Consider the following 25,787-nt stretch of genomic DNA (forward strand, 5'->3'; position numbering starts at 1 on the left):
GTAGGTTGGGTTCCATCGGACTAGTGTACGTTGGGTTGCATCGGATTAGAATACAAGGGGTTTGCTCCATCCCCCCCTTCATCCCTCACCCTACTATGGTNCCCCCCTTCACCCCTCACCCTACTAGGGCGGGAGGGGTATGTAAGGCAGAGGGGTATGGCTGCCATACATTATTATACTACTCAATTCCCATGATAAATGCAACAATAAAATACCTTGTATATATTTATATTAAAAATAAAAAATTGAGTTATAAATTTTACATAATTATTTTATTGTTTTACGTTTTTAGCTTTGATACGAAGCTGAGAAGGTATTAATTTTTCCATGATGTGTTTTTTTTTTGTGTCTGTTACCACTATTTCTCAGCTCTCACCGAACCGATTTCTTTCAATGATACGTCAAAAGATCACAAATCGTAACTAGTCAAAGAAATTACACTCAAAAATTGACAAAATTTTCCTCGTTCCCCGTAAATGGGGGAAACCTCCAAAAAAATTACAAATTTAAAAATCGCTAATTTTCGAAATTTTTTCAATTTTTTTTACTAAAAACTGCCGTAACTTTTTCAAAAATGAACATATCAATATAATTTTTTTTTTTATAGATGCTTGATGTCATTACCTATTATTTGGTATATTTTTTTTGTAAATTTGACCTTTTTTCTGCCCACAGGGGGGGATTTAAAATGACAACTTTTTCACAAAAAATTAACTTTTTCAACTTAACTTTTGAAAATGTTCCGGAAGGTCTGACACTTTTATATATATCTTAAATTAAAGCTAATGTAATGTACTTTAATTTGAAAAAAAAAAATTTGACCTCTGGACTTGTCTTCATGGTGAAAACGGCTACCGAATGCTATTTTTGTGTGAAAATTCTCGATTTTATAATTTACATTTTTTACTTTAAAGTGCTATAACTTTTTAAAAAAAGTATGGATCAGCACAATTTTTTTATGAGAAATAATATCTTTTAATAATCCCTTTTTAATTTGGGATATTAATAAGAAAATAGCAGATCATGTAGCTTTTAGAATAATCCACCAATTTTTTAAAATTAAACACTATCTACAGATTTGCATCGAAACGTTTCTTATGATAGTGAATTTAATCACTGTCAGATAAAATCTATACTGGACCCAACTATGCAACTTCCCTAATAAGCCGCAACACCTCTGTGCTGGGTTTTTTTTTTTTTTAATTAAGTTTATTATTAAAGATTAATAATTGATCCTTAACTTAAGAATTATTCTTAAGTTATAGTAATTTTTTGTTAATAACATAAGTATATATTTTAATTACTTAATAAAATATGAACTGATATAGCTCGTAAATTTAATACACAAGAAGAAAATAAATATCAATTTTTTAAAATTAAACACTATCTAAAGATTTGCATCGAAGCGTTTATTTGATAGTGATTTTAATTACTGTCAGATATCATTATACTTGATCCAACTATGCCGTGACCCCCCTGTGCTGGGTTGGGTTTTTTTTATTAAAACTTTCACTTTAAAGGACAAAAAAAGTAGGTTCAAAATGAATACTTTTAACATATTAAAAATCAAAATCAATAATTATTTGAAAACAATTAATTTTAAAAATGATATAATATATAATTAAAAGAATTACTATTCTGGGTATAATTAAAGAAATAGAAGTTGATGTTACTTTTGTAAATATTCATCAATTTCTTAGAATTAAACACTATCTACCTCTGGACTTGTCTTCGTGGTGAAAATGGCTACCAACTGCTACTCGTGTGAAAATTCTTGATTTTATTTTTTACATTTTTAACTTTTTAATGCTATAACTTATTGAAAAATGTTTGGATCAACAAAAACATAATTTTTTTATGAGAAATAATACTGTTTAATAATCCCTTTTTCATTCGACATACTTTGTCTTAATCAAGGTATTAATAAGGAATTATCAGATCATGTAGCTTTTGGAATAATCCACCAATTTTTTTAAAATTAAACACTATCTAAATATTTGCATGGAAGCGTTTTTTATTTATTGTGCTTTTAATCACTGTCAGATATCATTATACTTGATCCAACTATGCCACGTCACCACTGGGCCGCGACCCCCATGTGCTGGATTTTTTTCTTCTTTTTTTTTAAGATGTTAATTATATTAAAGAACTAACACGTAATATTATGGACCAAATTGATATATTTAGTACATTTTTCAAAATCGAAGTATTTAGATCAAGTTAAATAAATATTTCATAATTTTAATCGATTTGAATAATCCAGCTGAATACTTAAATACTGTATATTTTATTTTTGAAATTTCTCGAACAATGAAATATCTATTAATGTTCTTAAATAAATAATTATTGCTATTCTAGAATGAAAACCAAGTGTTTTTCTTGAAAAATTGTTTGTGTGTATTAAATAAAATTTTACATTAACGATTACTATTACTTAGTACTGTTATACTACTTCTAATAAAGTTATTTTATAAGTTTATTAGCAATAAAATTTTCATTACAATTTTTTGATAAATTTTCTCGTAAAAATGTTATTCCGATTATTTATTTTCAATTTTTATAGTTTTTGGATTATAAATCAAGGTTTGATGGTTTACAGTGTCCCAAAATCAGATCTATATTTAAAATATGTTATCGATGTATTCAATCATATTCGTATACAAGATGGATGGGATTTAGAGGAAGTGTGTGAAATCAAGATCGGTGAAAATTCACATAAAGTTTCTTTTAATGACATTTTAACAAAAGCAGTGGATAAAAGCAATTTTTCTGAAAAAATACCATTGATAAACAACTTAATCAATCTTAAGTACACTGAAATTTTGAAAGTATTCAATATTATTTTGGACCGTTTTATACAAAAATGTAACAATTACAAAAATGACGAACGATATGAAGTATTTATTAATTGCTCTCTATCTTTACAGTATGCATTAGAGTATTCAAAAGACATGCTTTCAAAATTATCATGTGCTACTGAATTCTTAAGTAATATTAATGAAAAACTCACTGTAGATTATGGATTAGAATTAAATAGTATTGATAAACAATTTCAGATAATAATTCAACAATCATCAACAATATTAATTCATAAATATAATGCAGTATATGTTGCTCTTAATGATATGGAAATTTTTCAGATCTTTTGTAACACAATAAAAAACAAAATAATAGAACTTGACATGATAAATGAAAAATGGTGTTGTTTTAATAACAACTCTGTTCTAGCTACTTTATTTACGCTGTATGGTGTACAATATGACAAAAACCCTGCTACTGACCGTGTTGAAAAAACTTTTAACAATTTAAAAACGTTATATAAAATAACAATTCAAAACGACTTTCATAATTTGGGCTTTACAGAACTAATCTATTCTACAGCAAACGGGTAAGGTTTTATGATACAAATTACATTTTGTCAATTTTTCAGCAAAACATAAAAAAAAGTAATTTCTTTGAATCGATACGCAGATTTAAAATTAAGTATGGCTATTTTACCATTCATTTTTTAAATGCTTTATGTTAAATAACTTTTGTTTTTGTGCAAACTTAAGTTAGGGCTTAAACTTTTGTAACTCTAATAAAATATGGAAGGGGACAACAACAAAAATCAGCCGTTATACATCGATGTTAAGCTTTTTAACTGCTCCTCAGATTGTTAATTTGATGAGAGCCTCAGCTTACTTAGTCAGGATGACACTACGTTATCAGGTACTAGAAGTTACAGGTATATTTTTAACAGAGTTTTTGAAGCATACACAACAGTTAGGGCTATATTCTACTTTAGTGCTTTCATACGTATTAACCTCAATTCAACAGACTTATCCATAATACAATTATTTTTTTTATGGTTTTTTTATACGTTTTATGTTGGATTTAACTCATTTTGAAAAAATTACACTTACTTTTTTCATATGCTAGACTATTGATATTTTTTATGAAAATATTTGCATTATTTTTATACATACTTACGTATTTATATTTTAATTTTACTTCATTAACTATTGTACTAGTGTTTTAATTTTAAAAATAATGATAATTTTAAATTAAATTACAAATAATGATAGTTCATTAATAAAGAAAAATGTTTCATCATAGATACATAAAGCCACCTTTCGAAGAAGAGAATAGAAAGTAAGTTATTCCAAACCACCGCTCAAAAGAGATATAGAAGAAGGAGAATTTAAACCAAATAATTAATAAGATTGCGTATAATCGATTAAATTTTTTAACGTGATTTTTATTGTATTAATAAAAAAAATATATTGTGTTTAATATTAAAGTTATTATTTTGCACTATCTAACTTTTAATTAAAAATGAAATTTAATTGCAAAAGGTTTATACCTTTTAGTTTCGATGCGAAGCTGAGAAGGTATTGGTTTTACTATGATGTGTTTTTTTTTATTGTGTCTGTTACCACTTTTTCTCAGCTCTCACTAGACCGATTTCTTTCAATGATACGTCAAAATATCATAAATCGTCTCTAGTTTAAAAAAATTTCCTTGTTTGCAGGGGTGCATATCCTCCAAAAACTTACGATTTTTAAAAGCAGTAAATTTTGGCATTTTTTTCTTTTTTTTTTAAACTGCTTTAACTTTTTGAAAAATGAACAAATCTACATAATTTTTTAATATTGAAAAATTAGATATTTTCCTTTCATTTAATATCATTTTTTTGATAATCTAACTCTTAACCTGCTCACAAGGAGGGATTCAAAATAGCAACATTTTTACAAAAATCAACTTTTTCAACTTATCTTTTGAAAATGTTCCAGAAATACTGTGTCCTTTAAACATATATCAAATTAAAGCTTATGTTATGTTATATATATGAATTGCTTTAATAGATATTTAATCATATATTATACATCTAAATAAAAAAACAACCAATCAGGAATAATAAAGGAAATAAGTTCATTTTGCTTTTTAAATAATTCGCCAATTTCTTAAAATTTAACACTATCTACAGATTTGCATCGAAGCATTTCTTATGTTAGTGATTTTAATCACTGTCAAATATCATGTATATTTGTCCCAACTATGCACGTCCACATTGTGCCGCGACCTCACTGTGCTACCGTTTTTTATTAATTTTGTAATAACCTGATTAATGAAATTTTATTATTAATGTAAGTGAAGATGTCCAACATATTCAAGTATAAATTATACTAATATTTGTTTTGTAAACGATATATCTTGTTTTTTTTAAATTAATAAGCTTATAAGATTTCTTTTTCATTCCGTAAGTTCATCGAGTTAACTGACTATTTAGGAGCCTTGTAAACGAACATTGGTATCCATAGTATGGTATTGGTTAAATTCGGAATGAATAATTCATTAGTTCCTGTATTATTTATACGTAATTCAGAAATAGAATACTGTAATTAGTTAAGCGCGATTTTAGCAAGCGTAAGCTCGCTTAAAATTGAGCTATTATAGCTCTCTTTCAGAGAGCTGAGAAAAATAATTTTAATATGAATAAAAAATTCATTCTCCCAAGGAGAGACTTCAGTGATGAAGTCTTTAATATCTATTGATATAAATATCAATTTAATTTAAAAAAATTTTCCTATACTCAAAAAAAATTAAGAAAAAAATGCAAAAAAAGTTAATTTAACGGAGAATGTTCGAACCTTGTACTTCGAGCGTAAAATGCTTATGTATTATCGACGAGACAACCGTACATCGCGTTTGACCCTTGATATAAAGCAAACTTTAAGCAAATTAAAAATTTCGATATAATTTTGTATCGAAACAAGAAAATTCTCTTTTTTAATAACCGTATTAATTGCTTTTAACAACAAGAAAAATCTACTTGCATTAAGGAAAAAAAGCAAATCAGAAACTTAACTAAAAACTTTAAATCATAATATTTATCTTCCTATTTTACTAAAAATATTAAAAGGGCTTAAAAAGAAATAAAGAAATTACCATAAGTAAGAATTAAAACAATTGTGCAATAACATAACAAAATTTTATTACACAAAAATGAATACATCATAAAAATAAATTATTCGCTTTGGCTAATTTGTGTAATCGAATTATTATCATTTACAAAATAACTATATACAATAACAATAAATATAAAACGTATCTGTCTTGTCAAACATATTAATACATTTAAAAACAATAAATAACATTTAAATAATAATTTGATTACAGTAAAATTCTTGTTAAAGATTATTTAATAACATATTTATTTTGCAATTTGATATATTTTATATATGTTATAAAAAATATAAATTGCTACAATTAAATTTCTTAATACTTAAAATTTCAACAATTATAAATTATCTTATTATTTAACGAGTGACACAATCTTCTTCTTTGGTTTGTAGTTGATTGAAAATTATGAGTAAATAGTCATCAAGATAAGCTAAAAGAACAACGATGTAATTAATATAAGTTTTTATAATTAGAGGTGTTACCAATGGATGGCTCCCTTTTCAAAATATACATGCTTTGTCATTAATTAGTCACAAAAAAAAACTTATTGTACATATAGTTGTATAGATTGTTTTTTTTTTGTAAAATAAAAGAAAAAAAAAGTTTTTATAAAAAATATTTTTTGTAAACTTGTAAAACTTTAATAAAGAGTAAAATTTAACTAACCTCTTCTAACGATAACGGATTTCCTTTACTCATTTTTGTATCTAAACTGTGATATCTCTCTGTAATCAAATTTGATAACATTTTATTCCAAAGATAATTTTTTCATAAAAATGTTGTTACATGTTTTGACTAAAGTAGAAAATGACTCACCATGTGCTAGATGCAACCTAACCATCGCCATTATGAAACACTCTGATGTCAGTATTCTATTTTTTGCGAACCGTAAGACTAAACATTCGAGAACTTTATTACTAACTGTACTTCCGGCTTCCCAAAGTAGAGGTCTTAAATTATAGCTAGACGTTTTAGTTGGATTTATTCCTTTTTCGAATTTTTGAAAAGCAATCTACAAATAAAATAATATTTTAGTTATCATTAACTAAATTGTGAAATATGACATTACTAGCCTTCCAAAATTGTAGCATATGCATCAACACAGGTATATCTAACATATTAATTCGTCCACTGATATTGATATCTCTTAACATAATGAGACTTTTACATAGTTCTAGACTGGGTTTTTCGGCTAGGTACGCTTTCCAGTGGGTTCGCAATATTTTTTGAAGTTGCAGCACATCCAATTCCGGTGGGTATTTGATCATTAGCTTAGACAAAAGAGGCCTACCGTCAGGCTATTAAACACAAATTGATTGATTAAATAATATTCACGTTTAGCAATCGAAATCTAAATAAAAACGACTAATTCTGACCACCTTTTCTAGTGTATAATAATACTAACCAGTATAACAGTATCCTCAAGAAATTCGGATGAAATTTGTTTAAAAACCATGTTGTCATCGTTTATTTCCCTGAAAAATAAAGAATATAAACAATTCTTATTTTAGTTTACGTCATAAATGAAGAGATTCCGCGAGTAAAATCGTGGTTAGATAATATTTTGTAACAAAATTTTATAAAATATTCCGGTAGTTTATTTTTTATTATTTTAACAGAAAAGTAATTAATTAATTTTCAGTATAAGGTCCTTATTAATTAATTAATGAAACAGTTTTTTTTCAATTTATTGTTAAACTCATTATTAGTAAGCAGTTTATACATAGATAATATAAAAAAAACACGATGTTACGCCTACTAAATTTTAAAATTTTCAATATTTATCTAGCAAATATTTGGTGCATTTCAATTCCCAAACGTTATAAATATATTGGAAACTAATAAAACAATTAGTTCTGCTTTAAATTTTTTTCAATATCTATATAGTGTTTAATTAGAATTTTAACTTAACAACAATGATATTTAATATGGAATATATATTTTTATTTAAACAATACTATAGAAGGTAAATAAGTATTTTGGTCAAATATTAATACCCAAAAAACTTATTTCCATCTAAATTCAAAGCAGAAATTAGAATTTCTTTTTATCAGTAACGCAAAAAAATTATACACGAGTAAATTCTTAAAATTATTATTTTTTGTTAAAATTTTCATTAAAAAAATCCTATAACTCTAATTTGTACTTCTGTAAAAATATGAATTACTTCTTCTATCCTTTTCTTATTTAGATAGACTAACTACTTTTTATACTACAAAATAAACAAAAAAATATTCAAAATTTAAAATACTACAGAAATTTAACTACAAAACATTAAAAGATGATTTTGATCTCAATTTTTACATAAAATAAATCTTTTCTAAAAAATGGCTATTTTTATATTTTTTTTACATTTTTTCAAATTTAAAAAAAATAAATGTTTTTAATAAACTAATAAAGTATTAATTCTGCTATTTTCATAATTTTAAAGTATAACATTTAAAAAAAAAAACACAAAATATTTAGTAAATTAATCAAAACATTTTGAACCATCACTTGCCTCTTATACTATAAAAATTTATCAATTTATTAAGATATGTATTATTAAATTTTAAATTATTATACCATATATTGCTTTGTTCGTCAGTAAGTATTCTAAGGAGAAATTTTGCGTCACAATTAGGAACATTGGTCTGCGGTACGACTATATAATCACCTGGCGGCAACGTAAAAAAGGTCACTACTTCTCTTGCAATTGAATGATTTGTCACATCCAATGGTTGCTTAAAAAAATTATCATAATAATAATTAATTAAACTATTTATTCCTAAACGCTAAGTTTTTAGTACTTACTTGTTGTGTTATAAATTGAGGGGTTAGCCTAGTTGTAGAATGGGGTACTTCATAAACGGCAAATCCAATGGCAAACAAGGATCGTGCACCTTTTGCGTCAGGATCTGTCTCATATTGCTGTATAACTGATACTACTACATGACACTTATTTCCCGAGGTCCTAGGTATTCCTATATGGAACTGAGGATTCATTGCCGTTGTCTCTAGATATTCTGGACCACCACCGGCATTATAACCACTACGCCATCTCCTTCTAGCTAAAACGGCACGCCATGGTTGCTTTGAATGCAACGCCGGTTCAGTCATCCAATCATCCGGACTTATGTGAACTATGTCTAACTGCGTGAAATGTCGGGCAAAGTCTTCAAATGACATCCTATAAAGAATTATAATAATTTGACTATAATTGTATAGCTATTGAGTATGAATCTTAATAAAATAATACAATTTAATATTACTTACCAAAATTCGCCATCATTTCGAACACGTACACTCAGTAACTCTTTATCCCTACTCGACAAGCCATCCCATTCCCAGCTACGTTCGCTCCATGGTCCAGTCCACTCTCCTTCTCCCCAGGGATTCCTCAGTCTTACCAATGGCGTGTCACCGTGAGGGCCTCGAACTCGAGCTAATCCAGTAACACTGTATGCGTGTTGGGTCATTAAACCATTTCGCAGTCTCAGTTGTCTCTTATTTTCTTTCTATTAAAAATTTACAGAATAGAATTTATTTTTTAATAATTAAAATGCAAATTATAAAATATAAGACCTACTAATGTAATTGTTGAAATGAGCAATGACGACCTAGGAACAGCGCTATTCAGCACCTGATATGTTAAAAAACGATCTTGATTGGATAGACCAAAGCTTTGAACGATGCCACCAGTCAAATCTTGCAATGCTCGAGTCGTTGAGCTTCCAGGGCCACTTAGATTCTCGTAGCAACCATAAAATCTATAAGCAATTTTATAGAATAAAAATTTTAGCTGATTAATTAAAATATACGAATAACCTAAATAATCAGTTAGTTTTTTAATAAATCAAAAAATGCTTACTTGGCATAAGCTTTTTCGAGTAGAGCGACCCAAAACTCGGTGGGGTTAGTTGAGTGCATATAAATCAAACGTCCTCTGTAGGTAGGTAATTTGTCATCGATCAAGACTTCTTTCCACTCGCCAAAATACCAAAATCGAAACCTGTGTTAAATCATTAAAAACATTATTTTTTATAATTTATTTTAATAACAATTGAATAACAGTAGACTAAAAGTCTCAAGGTAGTCAAGATTAGAGTATACTTAAGTATACTAGTTGTTCTACTATTAATTCAATCACCAAATTAAAAAAAAGTATTAATTATAAATTAAATAGTAAATCTCTTTTTAGACTATGTAGTATTTTTTTGGACAAAATATTGCAATCAAGCTAATATTATCAAATTCGAGTAATTCTATACAAATTTATAATTTTAACTTAAATAATTTAATTTTGTTATTTACGCCGGTGTATCGTGGTATCCAGACACCCTATGATCAAAGAAATCATAATAGTAGAGGTAGTGTAGCGGTGAATTTGCCCACTACTCTACGTTCTAAAAGTTATCTAAACTACATTTATAAAAGTTTTTAGCTTTAATGCACACTTGAGATTTTTCGTTTTATCATAAAATGCGTCGTTTTTGTTTTGTCCATGACAATACTGAGCTCTTACTGAACAGATTTTGTTAGTCTATGCGTCAAAAAAGTACGATTTTAATCTAATTGAACCAATCAGCACCAAAAATTTAAAAAAAAATTATCATAATTTAAAAAATGTAAAAAATATCTTGAAATTACGCTATCATAAAAGAAGACATTTTCAAAAAAATGTTCAACATTTTAAAACTTCTATAGTTTTTTCAAATGTACATTAACCCTAGTGATATCTTTATAGAGGGTCAAACCATATTAAATCATTTCAAGTTATCGCGCAACCATTTTAAAGTTTTTTGAAATTTCACACATGAGTTGCCTAGTATTTAAATAAAAAAAAATTTTAGGTGAAAGTAAATTTATGACCTGTTAAAATTTTGAAATTGCAAAATACCGGTATTTCCTAAAAATATCCCTGAAACCTATATATTCATACTAAAGACTTGAAAATTTCATTACTTTTTCATTATAAGGTCTTCTAACATGTCCAATAATTAACAATAGGGTTTTTTAATTTTTAATTTATTTTTTATGTAATTTTGAGAAAGGTATTTTTTTGTAAAAAAATGACATTTTTAAAATTAAAATTAAGGCTAGTTAATGTACATAACGAATAGTTTTAACTCGCAAGTAGAGAGTAACGTATATTATCACATTAAGTTTGTCTCATTCAACATTTTCAATTTAATAAGGCGTGATTTACCATTGTTGATTTCATAAATCTTAATCTTTAGTACGCTTATATTAGTGTCAACTGTATGTTTGTTTGTTTGTAACTTTGCACGCGCCACGTGTTATTTCTCGCGTATCCATAGACGACGGCCTTGAGACTAGACTATCGTAACGCATTCACCCCACCCCACTCACCACACGCCTACAACACTATTCCTGTGTAATTGTATTTATATACACGAAAAACGATGGCTATTCAAATGGTCAATGACGATTGGCCTGGCTGAGGGCATTATCAACTGCTGATAGAAATTATCAGTGTGACCAATTTAACGGCGCTTCACACAAACAAATCCAATAAGTGTATTTAAAGAAATGCAGTTGACTTTTCAAAAAAAAAAAAAATGTTCTAGTTACTAATGGTTTATAATAAATTAAATTTCCACTAAACCTTCTTCACCTTTCCTCGCTAAAAAGTCTGGTTTTTTTAACACGCTTATATTAGTTTCACGTGTATGTTTGTTTATAACTTATAATTTTATTTTTGGTTTTCGTACCCATACACGCGTGCGTGTTATCAATTATATATATATATATATGTAAACAAATTTTTATTATATATTATTAGATGTAAACATTTAACGATTCAATTTTTTTTGAATTAACATACATGTATAATATATAAAGGATTACAAATACAAGTAATTAATTTTTTATAACGATATTTGCAGGTATATAGCCTTTATTATCAATGGTAGTAAGACACATTCTTGTGAGTATACAGGGTGATTTTTTTATCATAACCCACTCAATTACTTGCAGAATAATAATAATTTAAACATTTTTTTTTATTATTATTTTTAGTTACACATTATTCTTGAATTTTTAACTATGTAATACTTTTTAAGTTCATCCCTTATGCCTTGGAAGGGGGTCAACTTTGTTTTTTTAAATGGTAACACATATTTTTAATTTAATAAAATGTTTGAGTTTTTAATTTAATAGTAAATGGCATTTGAATTTTTAATATAACTTAATTCGTTTATTAGATATAATCATTTAAAGTTTCAAATTTTTGAATTAATATACAGGTATAATACACAAGGGATTACAAATACAGGTAGCTAATTGGTTTTTTATAACATCGATATTAGCAGGTACACAGCATTGTTATTATCAATTGTAGTAAGGCACATTGTTATGAGTTTATAAATACACTAACTGACAATACAGAAAGTATATCTATTGATAATAATAATTGATAATAAACAATCCGTGACTGAGACAGCAATGTCATAAAAATCCAATTAGCTACCTGTATTTACAATCCCATGTGTATTATACATGTATATTAACTCAAAATTTTGAAACTTTAAATGTTTATATCTAATAAGCTAATAAAGTTATATTAAAAATTCAAATGCCATTTACTATTAAATTAAAAACTCAAACATTTTATTAAATTAAAAATATGTGTTACCATTTAAAAAAACAAAGTTGACCCCCCTCCAAGGCATAAGGGATGAACTTAAAAAGTATTACATAGTTAAAAATTCAAGAATAATGTGTAACTAAAAATAATAATAAAAAAAAATGTTTAAATTATTATTATTCTGCAAGTAATTGAGTGGGTTATGATAAAAAAATCACCCTGTATATATACACTAACTGGCAAAATAGAAATAATATCTATTGATAGTCATAATTGACAATAAACACTCCGTGACTGTAACAGCAATGCCATAAAAAACTAAAAAATGAAAATTATATATAGTTTAAAAAAACATGCTTTTAAAGCAAATTGAACTAAAAAGTTAAAAATAATTTTTAAAATAAGCTTAAAACAATAATGAACGAAAAATACTAGTATTATTATGAAAAAGAGTGGGGGCTTTGTGCCATATTTTTCGTAAATTGAGCGCCCGATTTTTTAGCTTCGATGCGAAGCTGAAAAGGTATTAATTTTACACTGATGTGTTTTTTTTTAATGTCTGTTGCCACTTTTTCTCAGCTCTCGCTGGACCGATTTCTTTAAACAATACGTCAAAAGATCACAAATCGTATTTAGTTGAAGATATTACTCTTAAAAATTGAAAAATTTTCTCTCGTTCACCCCAAATGGAGGAAATCTCCAAAATAATTACAAATTTAAAAATCGGTAAATTTTGTCATTTTTTTCGCTTTTTTTTCTTAAAACTTCCATAACTTTTTTAAAAATCAACAAATAAACATAATTTTTTTTATATAAAAACCTTAGATATTAAACTTTCATTTAATATCATTTTTTTGAAAATCTAACACTTAACTTGCTCACAAGGAGGAATTTAAAATAGTAACTTTTTTTACAAAAACTAACTTTTTCAGCTTAACTTTTGAAAATGTTCCAGAAATACTGCGTCCTTTAAACATATACTAAATGAAAGCTTATGTCATGTTCTATAGAATGAAAAAAAAAATTGTCCCGACAATTTATCTTCTGAATGAAAACGGCTGCCGTAGTTAAAAAAATGGTACTTTTGTGTTAAAATTATCGATTTTGATTATAAAATTTTCAATTTTAAAATGCTATAACTTTTCGAAAAATGTATATATCAGCACAATTTTTTTTTTCTAAATACACATAAATACATATTTCATTTCACATACTTTTTATTAAAATTGAACAATTTCCCCTTATAAAGAGGGCGTTCAAATCTTGAAATATTGTATAAAAAATTGAACTTTTTGAACTTAACTTTTGAAAATGTTCCGGAAATATTGTGTCCTTTCAATATATATCAAATTAAAGCTTATGTCATGTACTATAAAATTAAAAAGAAAAATTTGTTCCGAAGACCTATCTTCTATGCGCAAATGGCTACCGTATTCAAAAATATGCTTTTTAAAAATGTTAAAATCCTGGGTTTTGTATTTCATTTAATTTTTAAAATAAAATAACTTTCATGAATACCATATAATTTAATTGACATTGAATAAAGTTCATACGACATAAAAAATTAAACTTATTACAATTTTTTTACTTTTTTAAAGTCGAAAAAGTAATTTTTAAATTTGAATTAGCTTAAATTACCAATTTTATCACGCGACGAAAGCAACGAACAGTTGTCGAATCGGTAACACTTGTGTCTTTCACGCTTAGGGTACGAGGTTCCAATCAGCCTGTGGCAATTAATAGCTTGCTTTTTTTTTGAGTTAGAAAAAAAAATTCAAATCATTTGATTTTTATCTCATTTAGATTCAATAACTTTAATAAATTTCAAGAATCCCATCAATATAGAGTCCCCTCTTGAGAAGAAATTTCTTATTCGTGTTAATATTATTTGACTATGTGGTTTTTTTGTGGTTACGATTTCTTTTGCCAACCCTTACTTGACCTACTTTTTTCAATGATACGTCAAATGATTACAATTCGTATTTCGTTTAAGTTATTACTCTTAAAAATCGAAAAAATATCCTTTATTCAAATAAAAAGTAGCTTAACCAGCTTTTTCCATACAAACAATTAAAATCATTAATTTATAATATTTTTAAAGTATTTATTGTCGAATTAGATTGGATATGATAAAAGTATTCAACTACAAGAGTAAATAATTTTACTTTGTAATTTATTAATTTTTTAACTCTATTTGTGTGTGCTACTACCAGTCTATAATATTCCAATTTTTTTTGTAATATGTTGCTATATAAATCATAAATTTAAAAAAAAAAAAATGATTTTTAGTTTCACCTGAATTTAACGATGGATTTTTACAATTATAATCAAATTTTATAATACGCTCAATTAAGTAAATCTTTTAAACGACTACTTTTTTTTTGGTTTTTTTAGATATATAATCATTAAAATTAATTTATTTCTGAATATTTCCAATGTAGAATCTTTTTAAACACCAAAAGTTACTTAGAAATGATTACTATTACTTTTATTTAAGTTATCTATTACGATAAAAATGCAAAATAATCGAACTTTTCTGATAAATGTACTGTAAATAGTAATTATAAAATTTCCTGATTGCATATTAATCTTAACAATTTCATTTTTTTCTATTCAATAATGTTAATTTCAAACTTGCAAGTTGAGCTAATGTTATGGTAATAAATTCATTTTTTTTTATTAAAACTTTCACTTTAAAGGACAAAAAAAAGTAGGTTCAAAATGATTACTTTTAAGATATTAAAAATCAAAATCAATAATAATTTGAAAACAATTAATTTTAAAAATTATATAATATATAATTAAAAGAATTACTAATTTGGGTATAATTAAGGAAATAGAAGTTGATGTTGCTTTTGTAATTATTAATCAATTTCTTAGAATTAAACACTATCTACAAATTTGCATCAAAGCGTTTCTTGTGATAGTGATTTTAATCACTGTCAGATTAAATCTATACTGGATCAAACTATGCCACGTCCCCACTGTGCTGGGTTTTTTTTCACAATAATATCAGAATTTTTCGTTCATTATTGTTTTAAGATTATTTTAAACTTTTTAGTTCAATATGCTTTAAAAGCATGTTTTTTTGGTTTTTTAACTATATTTTTACGTAATATCTTTAATTATTTAGTCTAAATCTTTTTTATATTTCGAATAATGAATTGCTCAATAGGGACATATTTAAANTTTTTTGGTTTTTTAACTATATTTTTACGTAATATCTTTAATTATTTAGTCTAAATCTTTTTTATATTTCGGATAATGAATTGCTTAATAGGGACATATTTAAAAGAAAAATTGCCTTTTAAAAATATATCATAGTAACACAGATTCTGTGTCAGTATGTTTGAAAAATATTAATGATTTTCAATGTGATGAAAAGAATTATTATGTCGAAAGATACATCAAAATATTACCACCATATGTGAGTACCATATTAAAAAATATTAGACAAAATATCATTACATATTTGGACGAAAATTTTGTGATCCATAAGGAGTTCATAAACGCACTATAATAAAAATTTTGAGGGAAATAAGTTTAATGTTTTTAAAATAAAAATAATGTTTTTGTTATTTCTGGTAAGGATGTATGTCGTATTGCTACAGCAATATTTTTGAAAAGGATAAAGTAAAAAATGACCCCGTAGAAAAATTATCTGATTCACTAAATCAAAGTTTCAATGACAATTTATTTATTTCAGAAGAAGAAAGAATTAATAAAGTTGACTAGGTCTTTAATATATTTAATATGTCACATTTATTAAATTTAAGATAATTAAATTTTGCTCATATTCCCAGTGCAATTCATAAAAAAATCGAAGAAATATCTTTTAATTTACGTGCAAACAATTCCAAACTTTTAATTTATCGGAATATGACTAATTGATTAAAAAATTTAAAGAGAAGATGATTGTTTCTTCAAAAGAAGATAAATTAAAGATTATTAGTTTATTGCCCAATACGTTGTCATGAGATAAAATCTGTAGAGATTTAATGTCACTGAATATATGGTTAGAACAACTAGTGAGTTAGTTAAAAAAGAAGGGATTTTACCTCGACTGCGAAAAAAACTGGTAATGTTATTAGTAATGAACTAGTTGAGCCCGTTTTTAAATTTTATGACGATAATGAAAATAGTAAGATCTGCTCTGGTAAAAAAGATTATGTTAATATTAAAATAAATGGTTCAAGTGAGCTTTATCAAAAAAGGTAATTACTTTGCAATTTAAATAAATTATGTGCGAAATTTAAATTAGTGAATCCAAATTAGAAATTTGGAAGATCTAAATTTTGTGCACTTAAACCTAAATGGTGTATATTGACTGGATCTTCAGACACACATAATTTGTGTGTTCATCATCAAAATGTAAAGCTTATGGTTGAAGGAGCTGGGTTAGAAGCTGGTTATAAAAACTATCTGAATTGTTTAGTTTGTAATATTGAAAATTATAATTGTATGATAGGAGAATGCATTATTTGTTTGAATTAGAGTGTTTTACAAGTTATTTAAAAAATTCTAAACAAAATTTATCTACTACAGATTGCGTAGTTCTAGCCGAATTTTCAGAGAATTATAGTTTTATCATACATGATGAAATACAAAATTATCATTGGGCTAATAAACAGGCTACCCTCCATCCTTTTGTATATTACTACAAAGCTGATAATGAAATTAAATGCAGATGCTTATGTGTTATAAGTGACCACTTTGAATATGACCTAGATCTTCTTTAATCACTGATCTAAGGCCCACTACGAACGCAAATATTTACTGCGACACTTCTAATGGTAGACAACGACCGTATCTTACCAAACAATTTCGCCGCAATGTGTTCAATTGTCTACATAATCTCGCTCACCCAGGTATACGGTCAACAGTAAAATTAGTGAGTAGTCGTTTCGTGTGGCCGTCGATGAACAGTGATTGTGCGAAATGGACTCGTGCGTGTTTAGCGTGTCAAAAGTCAAAAATAACGCGACATGTTATAAGTCCGTGTGGTATTTTTAATGTGCCGAGTGATCGTTTTTCACATGTACACATCGATATAATCGGTCCTATGGTCATGTCACGTGGTTGTACTTACTGTTTAACCGCTATAGACAGATTTTCTAGATGGCCAGAAGTTTTTCCAATTCAGGATATTTCGGCTGAAACCATAGCTCGTACGTTATTTGAAGGCTGGATAGCTCGATATGGAGTTATGGAGAGATTGACAACAGATCAAGGACGGCAATTTGAGTCTACTCTGTTCACCGCAGTAACGCAAATTTTAGGGTTTAGAAGAATACGTACATCAGCATATCATCCACCAGCCAATGGTTTAGTCGAACGATTCCACCGATCACTTAAAACGGCAATAAAGTGTTACGAGACTGAGCACTGGACAGATGTACTCCCCTCAGTTCTTATGGGCCTTAGATCAGTGATTAAAGAAGATCTAGGTTTAACACCTGCAGAAATTGTATTTGGAAGTACGATTAGATTACCTAATGAGTTTTTTATGCAGTCATCAGTGGCGACAGACCCTTGTTCCTTTGCTGAAACACTAAAGAAAACAATGGAAACCATACGCCCAGTGTCAACTTCAAACCACGGAAGTAAAAAAGTTTTTATATATAAAGATCTAGCATCCTGTTCACACGTTTTCGTTCGGGTCGACCGGGTCAAGAAACCGCTAGAACAACCATATGAAGGGCCGTACAAAATTGTTCAACGATACGAAAAAACCTTTAAATTATTAATTAGGCAAAAAGAATGTATCATATCAATAGACAGACTGAAGCCATGTTTCAACGAAAATGAAGATAATAACACAAATCTATCAATAACAACGAACCAGCACAACCAGAGAAATACAACTACAAGACCAACAATAATACAAACAAAACAAACCAAGTCAGGAAGAACCATCCGCCTCCCCGTAAGGTTTTTGTAAATTGTGAATTGTATCACTTTTATATTTGTATTTGTATTTTTATATTTTATATTTGTAACTATGTATGTTTAACGTAAAATTATCGTTTTCACTGGAAAGGGGGTAATGTAGGGATTAACAAAGATGTTAAATAACATGTCACAATGAATGCGTTTATATATGTTTATATGTTTTATCTTAGATGTACTGCAGTACGATAACACTCCGTGTATTTTTTTTAGTCTCGCGCTGTTCGTCAATCCAGTGACACTTTTTATTTGTACTCTTTTTTTTTATGTTGTATAAAATCATTTTTCATTATTAAAAATTATTAATTATTATAAATTTTAATTGTAGTATTTTGTAATGAATATAAACACCAAAACACCAAAACACTACAATAGCAGTTCACGCATATCAAAAATATTTGATAAGTGATTTAAAGACAATATGTCCTTTAACAAAAAATTATATATTTTAGTGACGGTGCCGTCAGTCAATATAAGAATAAAAAAATTGTTATGAATATAAGCTATCAAAATGAAGATTTTAGAATTAAAGCTAAGTGGAATTTTTTGGAGTCCTGCCACGGAAAAAATGCAAGTGATGGTGTTGGTAGCACAACAAAAAGACAAATTACAAAGTATAGTTTACAGAGTGTGTGTGAAAATCATATATAAACTCCAGAAGCAATGTACAATTTTGTGTTGAAAATATAACAGGAATAAAATATTTTTTCGTTCCTGCAAGTGAAGTTAATAAACATGCAAAAAAGTTAAAACGAAAATTTGAACTTTTTTAAAGTTGTGTTTCTAAAAAAAAGGCAAAGTAAAAAATTTCAAAACACAATTAAATTATTATACTGAATAAAGTTAATATGATTAAAAAAATGGTATTTCATCATTAATTTTAATTTTAAAAATATCATTTTTTTACAAAAACAAAAAAAAACCTTTTTCAAAATTACTTAAAAAATAAATTAAAAATTAAAAAACCCTATTGTTAAATACTGGACATGTTAGAAGACCTCTGGAAACTGATACTGAAAAAGTGATGAAATTTTCATGTTTTTAGAATAAATACATAGGTATCAAGGGATATTTTTACGAAATACCGGTATTTTGAAATTTCAAAATTTTAACAGGTCATAAATCTACTTTCACCAAAAAATTTTTTTTTGTTTTTGAACATTTTTTTCATTTAAATACTAGGCAACTCATGTGTGAAATTTCAAAAATCTTTAAAATGGTCATGCGACTACTCGGGATTATTTCATATGGATTGACCCTAGAGAATAATAGAAATGATAAGTTTTCTTTGGAAAGTTTTTTTTATATAAATGAAAAACCTCAGTACAGGAAATGTTTGAAAGTCTGAAAACTTTTAATGTTTATCTAATTATAAGTTTTGAATTGTACGACAGCAAAAAGCTTTATTAAACTATATTAAATTCCATTAGGAATTTCAAAAAATTAATAAATAAATTATTATAATCACATCCAGTGTCGCAGTACTAAGATGGGGGCTGTGTACCAAGCACATCCAGGTTTTGTTAGTTTCTATTAATTTACTCGAGTAGTGAAATCGTGAGAAATTATCTTAAAAAACATATTCTGTTAATCGACATTTGATTTTAATACCAACGTACAAACTATTACTATAAATTCTGTCACAACATAAATAACTAACAATTTGTTAATATCCCCGCTGTTAGAGAGACATGTTTACTCTAAAAAATGTCAGTAATTTTATCAAAAAGATACCTAAAAAATAATTATTGAATAATAAAGGCCACAACACAATTCGGAAGTATTAATGTCCTAGTAAAATATTTTTACCGTGCAATGCATATGACATGACATTCATTGTTACATGATGATAATTTTAAAAAGAAATTCTACTTTAAATTAATTCATAGAACTCGTTTAAAGTGAATTACTCCAAAGCAATATAAAGCAAAACTATAAATTTCATTGTTCCCATCATTAGGCACACGTTTTACTTATAAATTGACCTTCGGTTGGCGAATACCAAGATTTACTACTTTTATTTTCACCACCAACAACAACACTGAATAGTTTACTGGTCAACCCCATAAATCATAAAAAGTGACAAGCAATAATTTTTGTCGGAATCGTAATATATATATATATATATAAACACTTATCCGTACAAGAAAAATTTGCTACGTGTTTCTTTCATGTGACCTACCTTTATTGATGATGTCTTAGATTAACGTAATTACATTCCATAAGAAAATATCACTTTGTATTTGTATTTCAGTATAAAAAAAAATAAAAGCCGATTACAAGTTTAATTTTATATTAATTGAGCAATATGTGGCTAAATAAATTATTTAAGAGGAAATAAAAAAATTAACCCGTTTTTCTCTACAGAGGCGTTGACTATTCTATATTTGGAACTTATTTTTAAGATTCGATAAGAAGTAGAGGAGGTATTTAAATTTAAAATTAGTGTCTGAAATTGATTTTGATTACGCAAAAGTACTATTTGTACATAAATAATTTTGGTGTAAAAAAAATGTGTTATTGAATATTAGCTTCTATACGAAACTGAGAAGTTATTGTTTTTGGCATTCAAACCACTCTATTGCGTCTGAGATAAATTTTTTATGAATAAATCTTACTTTTAAGAAAATAATTTAAATAGATTCAGAATAGTATCTGAGCGGAACTATATCAGTGGCGTAATTATATACATTTATAAATGTTGTTAAATTATTTCAAATACACCATCAGTCAGTATACATCTTTATTTGATTGACTTGAAAACAGCAATGTGTTATTACCAAGACTAAAATTTTTTTTGGATGGGAAGATTAGAATTACCCTTTCTTAAAACGAAAAATATTTCTACGTTAGTATATTACTCTACGAAATTTTATATAAACGCATATATTTCCAGATCATAGTAAGAACCAATCAAAATGCACGAGAAAAATAACAAGCTATTTTACAAAATTTTCAAAATGATGGAAAACAGATTAAATTATATTTTGTTACTAACAAAGTCAGGAGAATATTTTATTTATTATTTCAAATTTAATAGTTATGAAATAAAGTATATGATGCAAGTAAATTTTTTCACAAATCACTTTACCTATTATGTGTTTAAACAGCTCTATTTAACAGACACTGTTCCGATGGATGTTATGTATAATTTTAGATTTAAATTATAATATATTTTATTTATGCAATAAACAAATAAAATTGTTGGTGGGCGTTCAATTTTAGAACTGAAATTGAAATGATGAGTTGGTGAAGCATTTGTCCCAGTCTAGTATAATCTGAAGTAACACTCATATCCTCTTTTAAAACACGTGACAAATATTTTTCATGATACCTTAAATACTTTACTTTTGCCTAATTTTAATATATTTAGGTTACTATTCGACCGATTTAAACGTTCAGTGCCAAAGCCTCCAACCATTGTTTTGAGTATTTTGTTTCGTTAATGCTATTCCACCTACACTTAAACACATAAAGTAATATATATTCATAATTCGAGCACGTCGTTGTAACAGCTGTTGTTGACGAGCTCTTTTCCAGTTGGGTACAATACCGTGGGAATGATAACACAACACTAAGATACAGTCGAATACCGTTATAGGTAACATATTAAAAGTCGTATCATCGGTTTAAATAGCAGATTTCAATAATTGAACAGACCTAATGTTTTAGATTTGGAGTACTAATATAATTCATTTTCGAAAATTTTACAGAGTACATTTATGATAAATTTGTATGGATACCACCAGCATTTTTTTTTCAATTGAGAATAAACTGGTACGTTAAATGATTGGCGATGGACTACTTAAATATTTGGGGGTTTTCTACAATGTAAAATTTAGTTTACAGTTTTTTGTTTTAAAATCAGAAAANTTTTCTACAATGTAAAATTTAGTTTACAGTTTTTTGTTATAAAATATTTGTTAATACATATATATCGTTATGGAAAATAAAACACATATTTTTGCGTTTAAGCAATCAGCCCGTGATTGACTCACCTAAACAATCCGCAGTACGATGTGGTGGTATCAAACGACTGGTCAGGCGGTACTACCCGATCAAGAAATTTTGGTGTGAGTGTTAGTGAAGATACAGCTGCCAAGAAATTGCTATCTCCGTATTCGCCAGGTTCAACACCGCATCGGGCAGTTCGGACAGCATCTCCTCCAACAACAACTCCATTTGACCCTAATCCATTACTTTGAGGCGACTTCCGTGATGATTCCACCATAAATTTAGGTCTTTGGCACATTTCCTGTTATAGAATAAATTATTATTATTATTATTATTATACTTTAATATTATTATCAGGGTTGTAGTAACAGATGGAATGGAGGGGTGTGACACTCACTATCTGGCGAAATTTAAACGTTTTAGTTGGTAATTTTTTAATATAAAAGGATGCTACCAAAATATAATTATTAAAAAACGATAGTACAATTAAAAAAAATAATAATAATTAAATGACAAAAATAAATTTTTCACCCTTCCATATTACTAGCTTCGAGACGGACCTGATTTTTATTATTATCGCATGATATTATTAACTGTAAGTGAACTTTTTATAACTCGGTTCAGTCGAATTTAGACGATTTTTGACTTTCGTCATAACTGAGGAACTTAATTCGAATGGTTACTGGTAAAATTCTCATATAGTTACTAACCACATAAAGTTTTATCATGGTAATGGATAATAATCAATGATCACCCATTCAATAAATATTAACAGTTAGAAGTTTTACTTAAATTATAATTTGTGTATGAGGTGTTTAATGCGCCAAACCAGCTCTCTAATACTACGTATAAAATTCAAGTTGAAAATTTACATTGAATAGATTTAATTAAAGTAATTAACCCAACAAGTAACAATTAGCCCAAGGCTTTTGTCTTGCCATACAACTGTAAGGAAATTATAATAAATCATCTAATGTGTTCATAAGTAATTAAATGTATTATTTCAATCATTCAAAATAAAACTTATAGGTAATCATGATTTAAACAATTCGATTATTTTAAAGTACCGCGGCGTAGTACCTTTAAATTCATTAAAAAGTAACATACAAACGCTAATGAATGCTGCGATAAATACATACAAGAAGTAATCTGTCATCTTTTACTGGTTAATGTTCATCCGCATCCATTACGTACGATCTTACAAAAAAACTGAAAGTCAATACATGATAAATGAGCAGGAAATAATTGCGTTTTTAATTAATACGATTGTAAAATTATACGTTTATATTAAAGTTAATTTAAGAAATAAATAAGTTTATCGGTTAATCCCTATATTATAAAAAAAATTAATAATTTTTATGTAATGTAAACACACGAGTTTATTTGAAGTTATTTCGTTGTTAATTCCGAATCAGGCTTTTGATTGGTTAAAAATTTTGAGATAATTGCTCATAGGTGAAAATCAGGTAGTAAATTAATTGCTCATAAAAAAATTTAAAAAATTGTTCTAATAATCCCATTTCAAACTTTAGTGGGCTCTATTTAGGAGATATTTGCGAAATTTGATATCCTCATCTCAAGTACATGCTACTATACAACGCCTTCAAAGTTGATTATGACGGCCACATTACAAAAATAAAAGCTAAACTTTACCCTTTTACCTTTTTTTTAGCTTAAACCTATAATTATAACTTATTTATTGATAGGAAAGTTTATAAGGCTTTAAAAATATTATTTTTATTTTTCTATCATAAATTAAATAATTACTGTTAACAGTAATAAATAGTGAATAGTTCTACATTATGATATTATAACAATATTTTTGTAAAAATTATTTTAATATAAAAATTAAATATACAGGTAACCCAGCACTCGCTGACAACTTAAATAACTTTTGATCCAGTTCATATTTTTTGCTAATTTTTTTTTTTAATATATAATATACTTATGGGCTATAATAACAATTTAATAAATATCATTTTTATAAATAAATAAAAAAATTATAATTTTAAAAATTTACGAGAAATATTTAAAAAAAATTCAAAAAAGCCATTTTTTAGAATAAATTTTAAGAAATAATTTCTCATTAATATTTGTAGTTAATTTTCTGTAACATTTTAAATTTTCTAAAAATTCGAATTTTTCTGTATTTATTTTACGGTATCAAACGCTGGCTATGTTTTATAATAAAGGACAGAAGTAAATACAATCTTTTCACACTAAATATGATATGTATCTATGACATGATATGGATTTTTCCATTAAAATTGTTAACGTTCTAATGACCGGCTTTAATTCAAATAAAAATATGAACAATAACTATTACTTAATAAGTAGTTTTACCTCTAAAGAGATAAAACTACTTATTCTAACTAAAATTAAAATTTATTTATCACAATTCTAGATTAATATTATACTAAGTATAAGGTCTATTGTATTTACAAACATGGTATTAATACGATGATAAGAAATTTGATAAGGCAATTATTACTAATTATTCTCATTCAAATGCGCAAGTAATTTTCATGGAAAAAGTATACACCTCCAAATTATAGTAATCATGAAAAGATAGTGTTTTCTTATGTCCTTATCTCAACGCGTATTTCCAATGTTTAATACCGTAAAATAATACATGAAAATTCATATTTTCATAAACTTTAAAATAGTACAAAATATTTACTACTAAATATTAATAAGATATTTTTTTACCAAAATTTTTCTTAAAATCTACTCTATACAATAGCTATTTTAGATTTTTTGTTTTACATTTTATTTAAAATTTAAAAATAATTTCTAATTTTAATATAATGTAAAAAATTGAATCATTAAGATATAGTTATAAACCTAACGTATAACTATTATTTAAAAAAAACGGTAGCACAGTGGGGTCGAGGCACAGTATAGACGTGGCATAGATGAGATAAGTATAGATGATATCTGACAGTGATTAAAATCACTATCATAAGAAACGCTTCGATGCAAATCTGTAGATAGTGTTTCCTTTAGAGAAATTGGTGGATTATTCCAAAAGCAACATGAACTCTTATTTCTTTAATTATATCCTGATTAGTAGTTCTTTGATTTTAAAATATAATATATGAATAAATACTAATTATAGTTTTTAAATTTAGTATGAAATTGTGAGGCCAGCTATGATGTATGGTTAATAGTGTTGGGCGGTTGATAAGAAAGTAGAGCAGAGAATAAGTGTAGCAGAGATGAGAATGCTTAGTTGGATGAGTGGAGTGACTAGAGAAGATAGGATAAGGAACGAGCATATAAGAGGAAGTATAGGTGTTGCGTCAATCGTGGATAAGATGACAGAAAATAGACTTAGATTGTTTAGTCA

At 26.8% G+C, this 25,787-nt stretch overlaps 2 protein-coding genes across 3 annotated transcripts in view; one reads left to right on the forward strand and one right to left on the reverse strand.

Annotated features, from left to right (window-relative positions):
* The first annotated feature begins 2,422 nt into the window (after window positions 1-2,422).
* Window positions 2,423-4,773, forward strand: LOC126894880 (uncharacterized). Its single transcript, XM_050666184.1, has 2 exons — window positions 2,423-3,388; window positions 4,099-4,773. Exons 1-2 carry the CDS (start codon window positions 2,529-2,531, stop codon window positions 4,136-4,138), a joined length of 900 nt encoding a protein of 299 aa, XP_050522141.1. The 5' UTR covers window positions 2,423-2,528; the 3' UTR covers window positions 4,139-4,773.
* Window positions 4,774-6,040: 1,267 nt separating this feature from the next.
* LOC126906817 (calpain-9-like) overlaps window positions 6,041-25,787 on the reverse strand; it is a 64,375-nt gene continuing 44,628 nt past the window's right edge. Inside the window, exons 5-15 of one of the 2 annotated variants that reach the window (XM_050687693.1) lie at window positions 22,483-22,739; window positions 9,797-9,937; window positions 9,515-9,695; window positions 9,202-9,443; window positions 8,740-9,115; window positions 8,512-8,669; window positions 7,352-7,421; window positions 7,020-7,244; window positions 6,763-6,958; window positions 6,613-6,671; window positions 6,041-6,376 (exon numbers count right to left, since the gene is read on the reverse strand). In XM_050687693.1, coding sequence (XP_050543650.1) covers window positions 6,350-6,376; window positions 6,613-6,671; window positions 6,763-6,958; window positions 7,020-7,244; window positions 7,352-7,421; window positions 8,512-8,669; window positions 8,740-9,115; window positions 9,202-9,443; window positions 9,515-9,695; window positions 9,797-9,937; window positions 22,483-22,739 — 1,932 coding nt within the window. In that variant the 3' untranslated portion in view covers window positions 6,041-6,349. The remainder of the gene's footprint in view (window positions 6,377-6,612; window positions 6,672-6,762; window positions 6,959-7,019; window positions 7,245-7,351; window positions 7,422-8,511; window positions 8,670-8,739; window positions 9,116-9,201; window positions 9,444-9,514; window positions 9,696-9,796; window positions 9,938-22,482; window positions 22,740-25,787) is intronic. The other variant, XM_050687701.1, reaches the window with a different exon arrangement.

This window comes from Daktulosphaira vitifoliae, unplaced genomic scaffold (assembly GCF_025091365.1).
Source record: "Daktulosphaira vitifoliae isolate Bord-2020 unplaced genomic scaffold, ASM2509136v1 Scaffold_1, whole genome shotgun sequence".
In the NCBI taxonomy this organism is placed as follows: Eukaryota; Metazoa; Arthropoda; class Insecta; order Hemiptera; family Phylloxeridae; genus Daktulosphaira; species Daktulosphaira vitifoliae.

Coding starts and splice junctions, on each gene's coding strand:
- LOC126894880 (XM_050666184.1), top strand. CDS start 2,529: ATGTTATTCCGATTATTTATTTTCAATTTTTATAGTTTTTGGATTATA. Junction 3,389..4,098: donor ATCTATTCTACAGCAAACGG/GTAAGGTTTTAT, acceptor GTTTCATCATAG/ATACATAAAGCCACCTTTCG.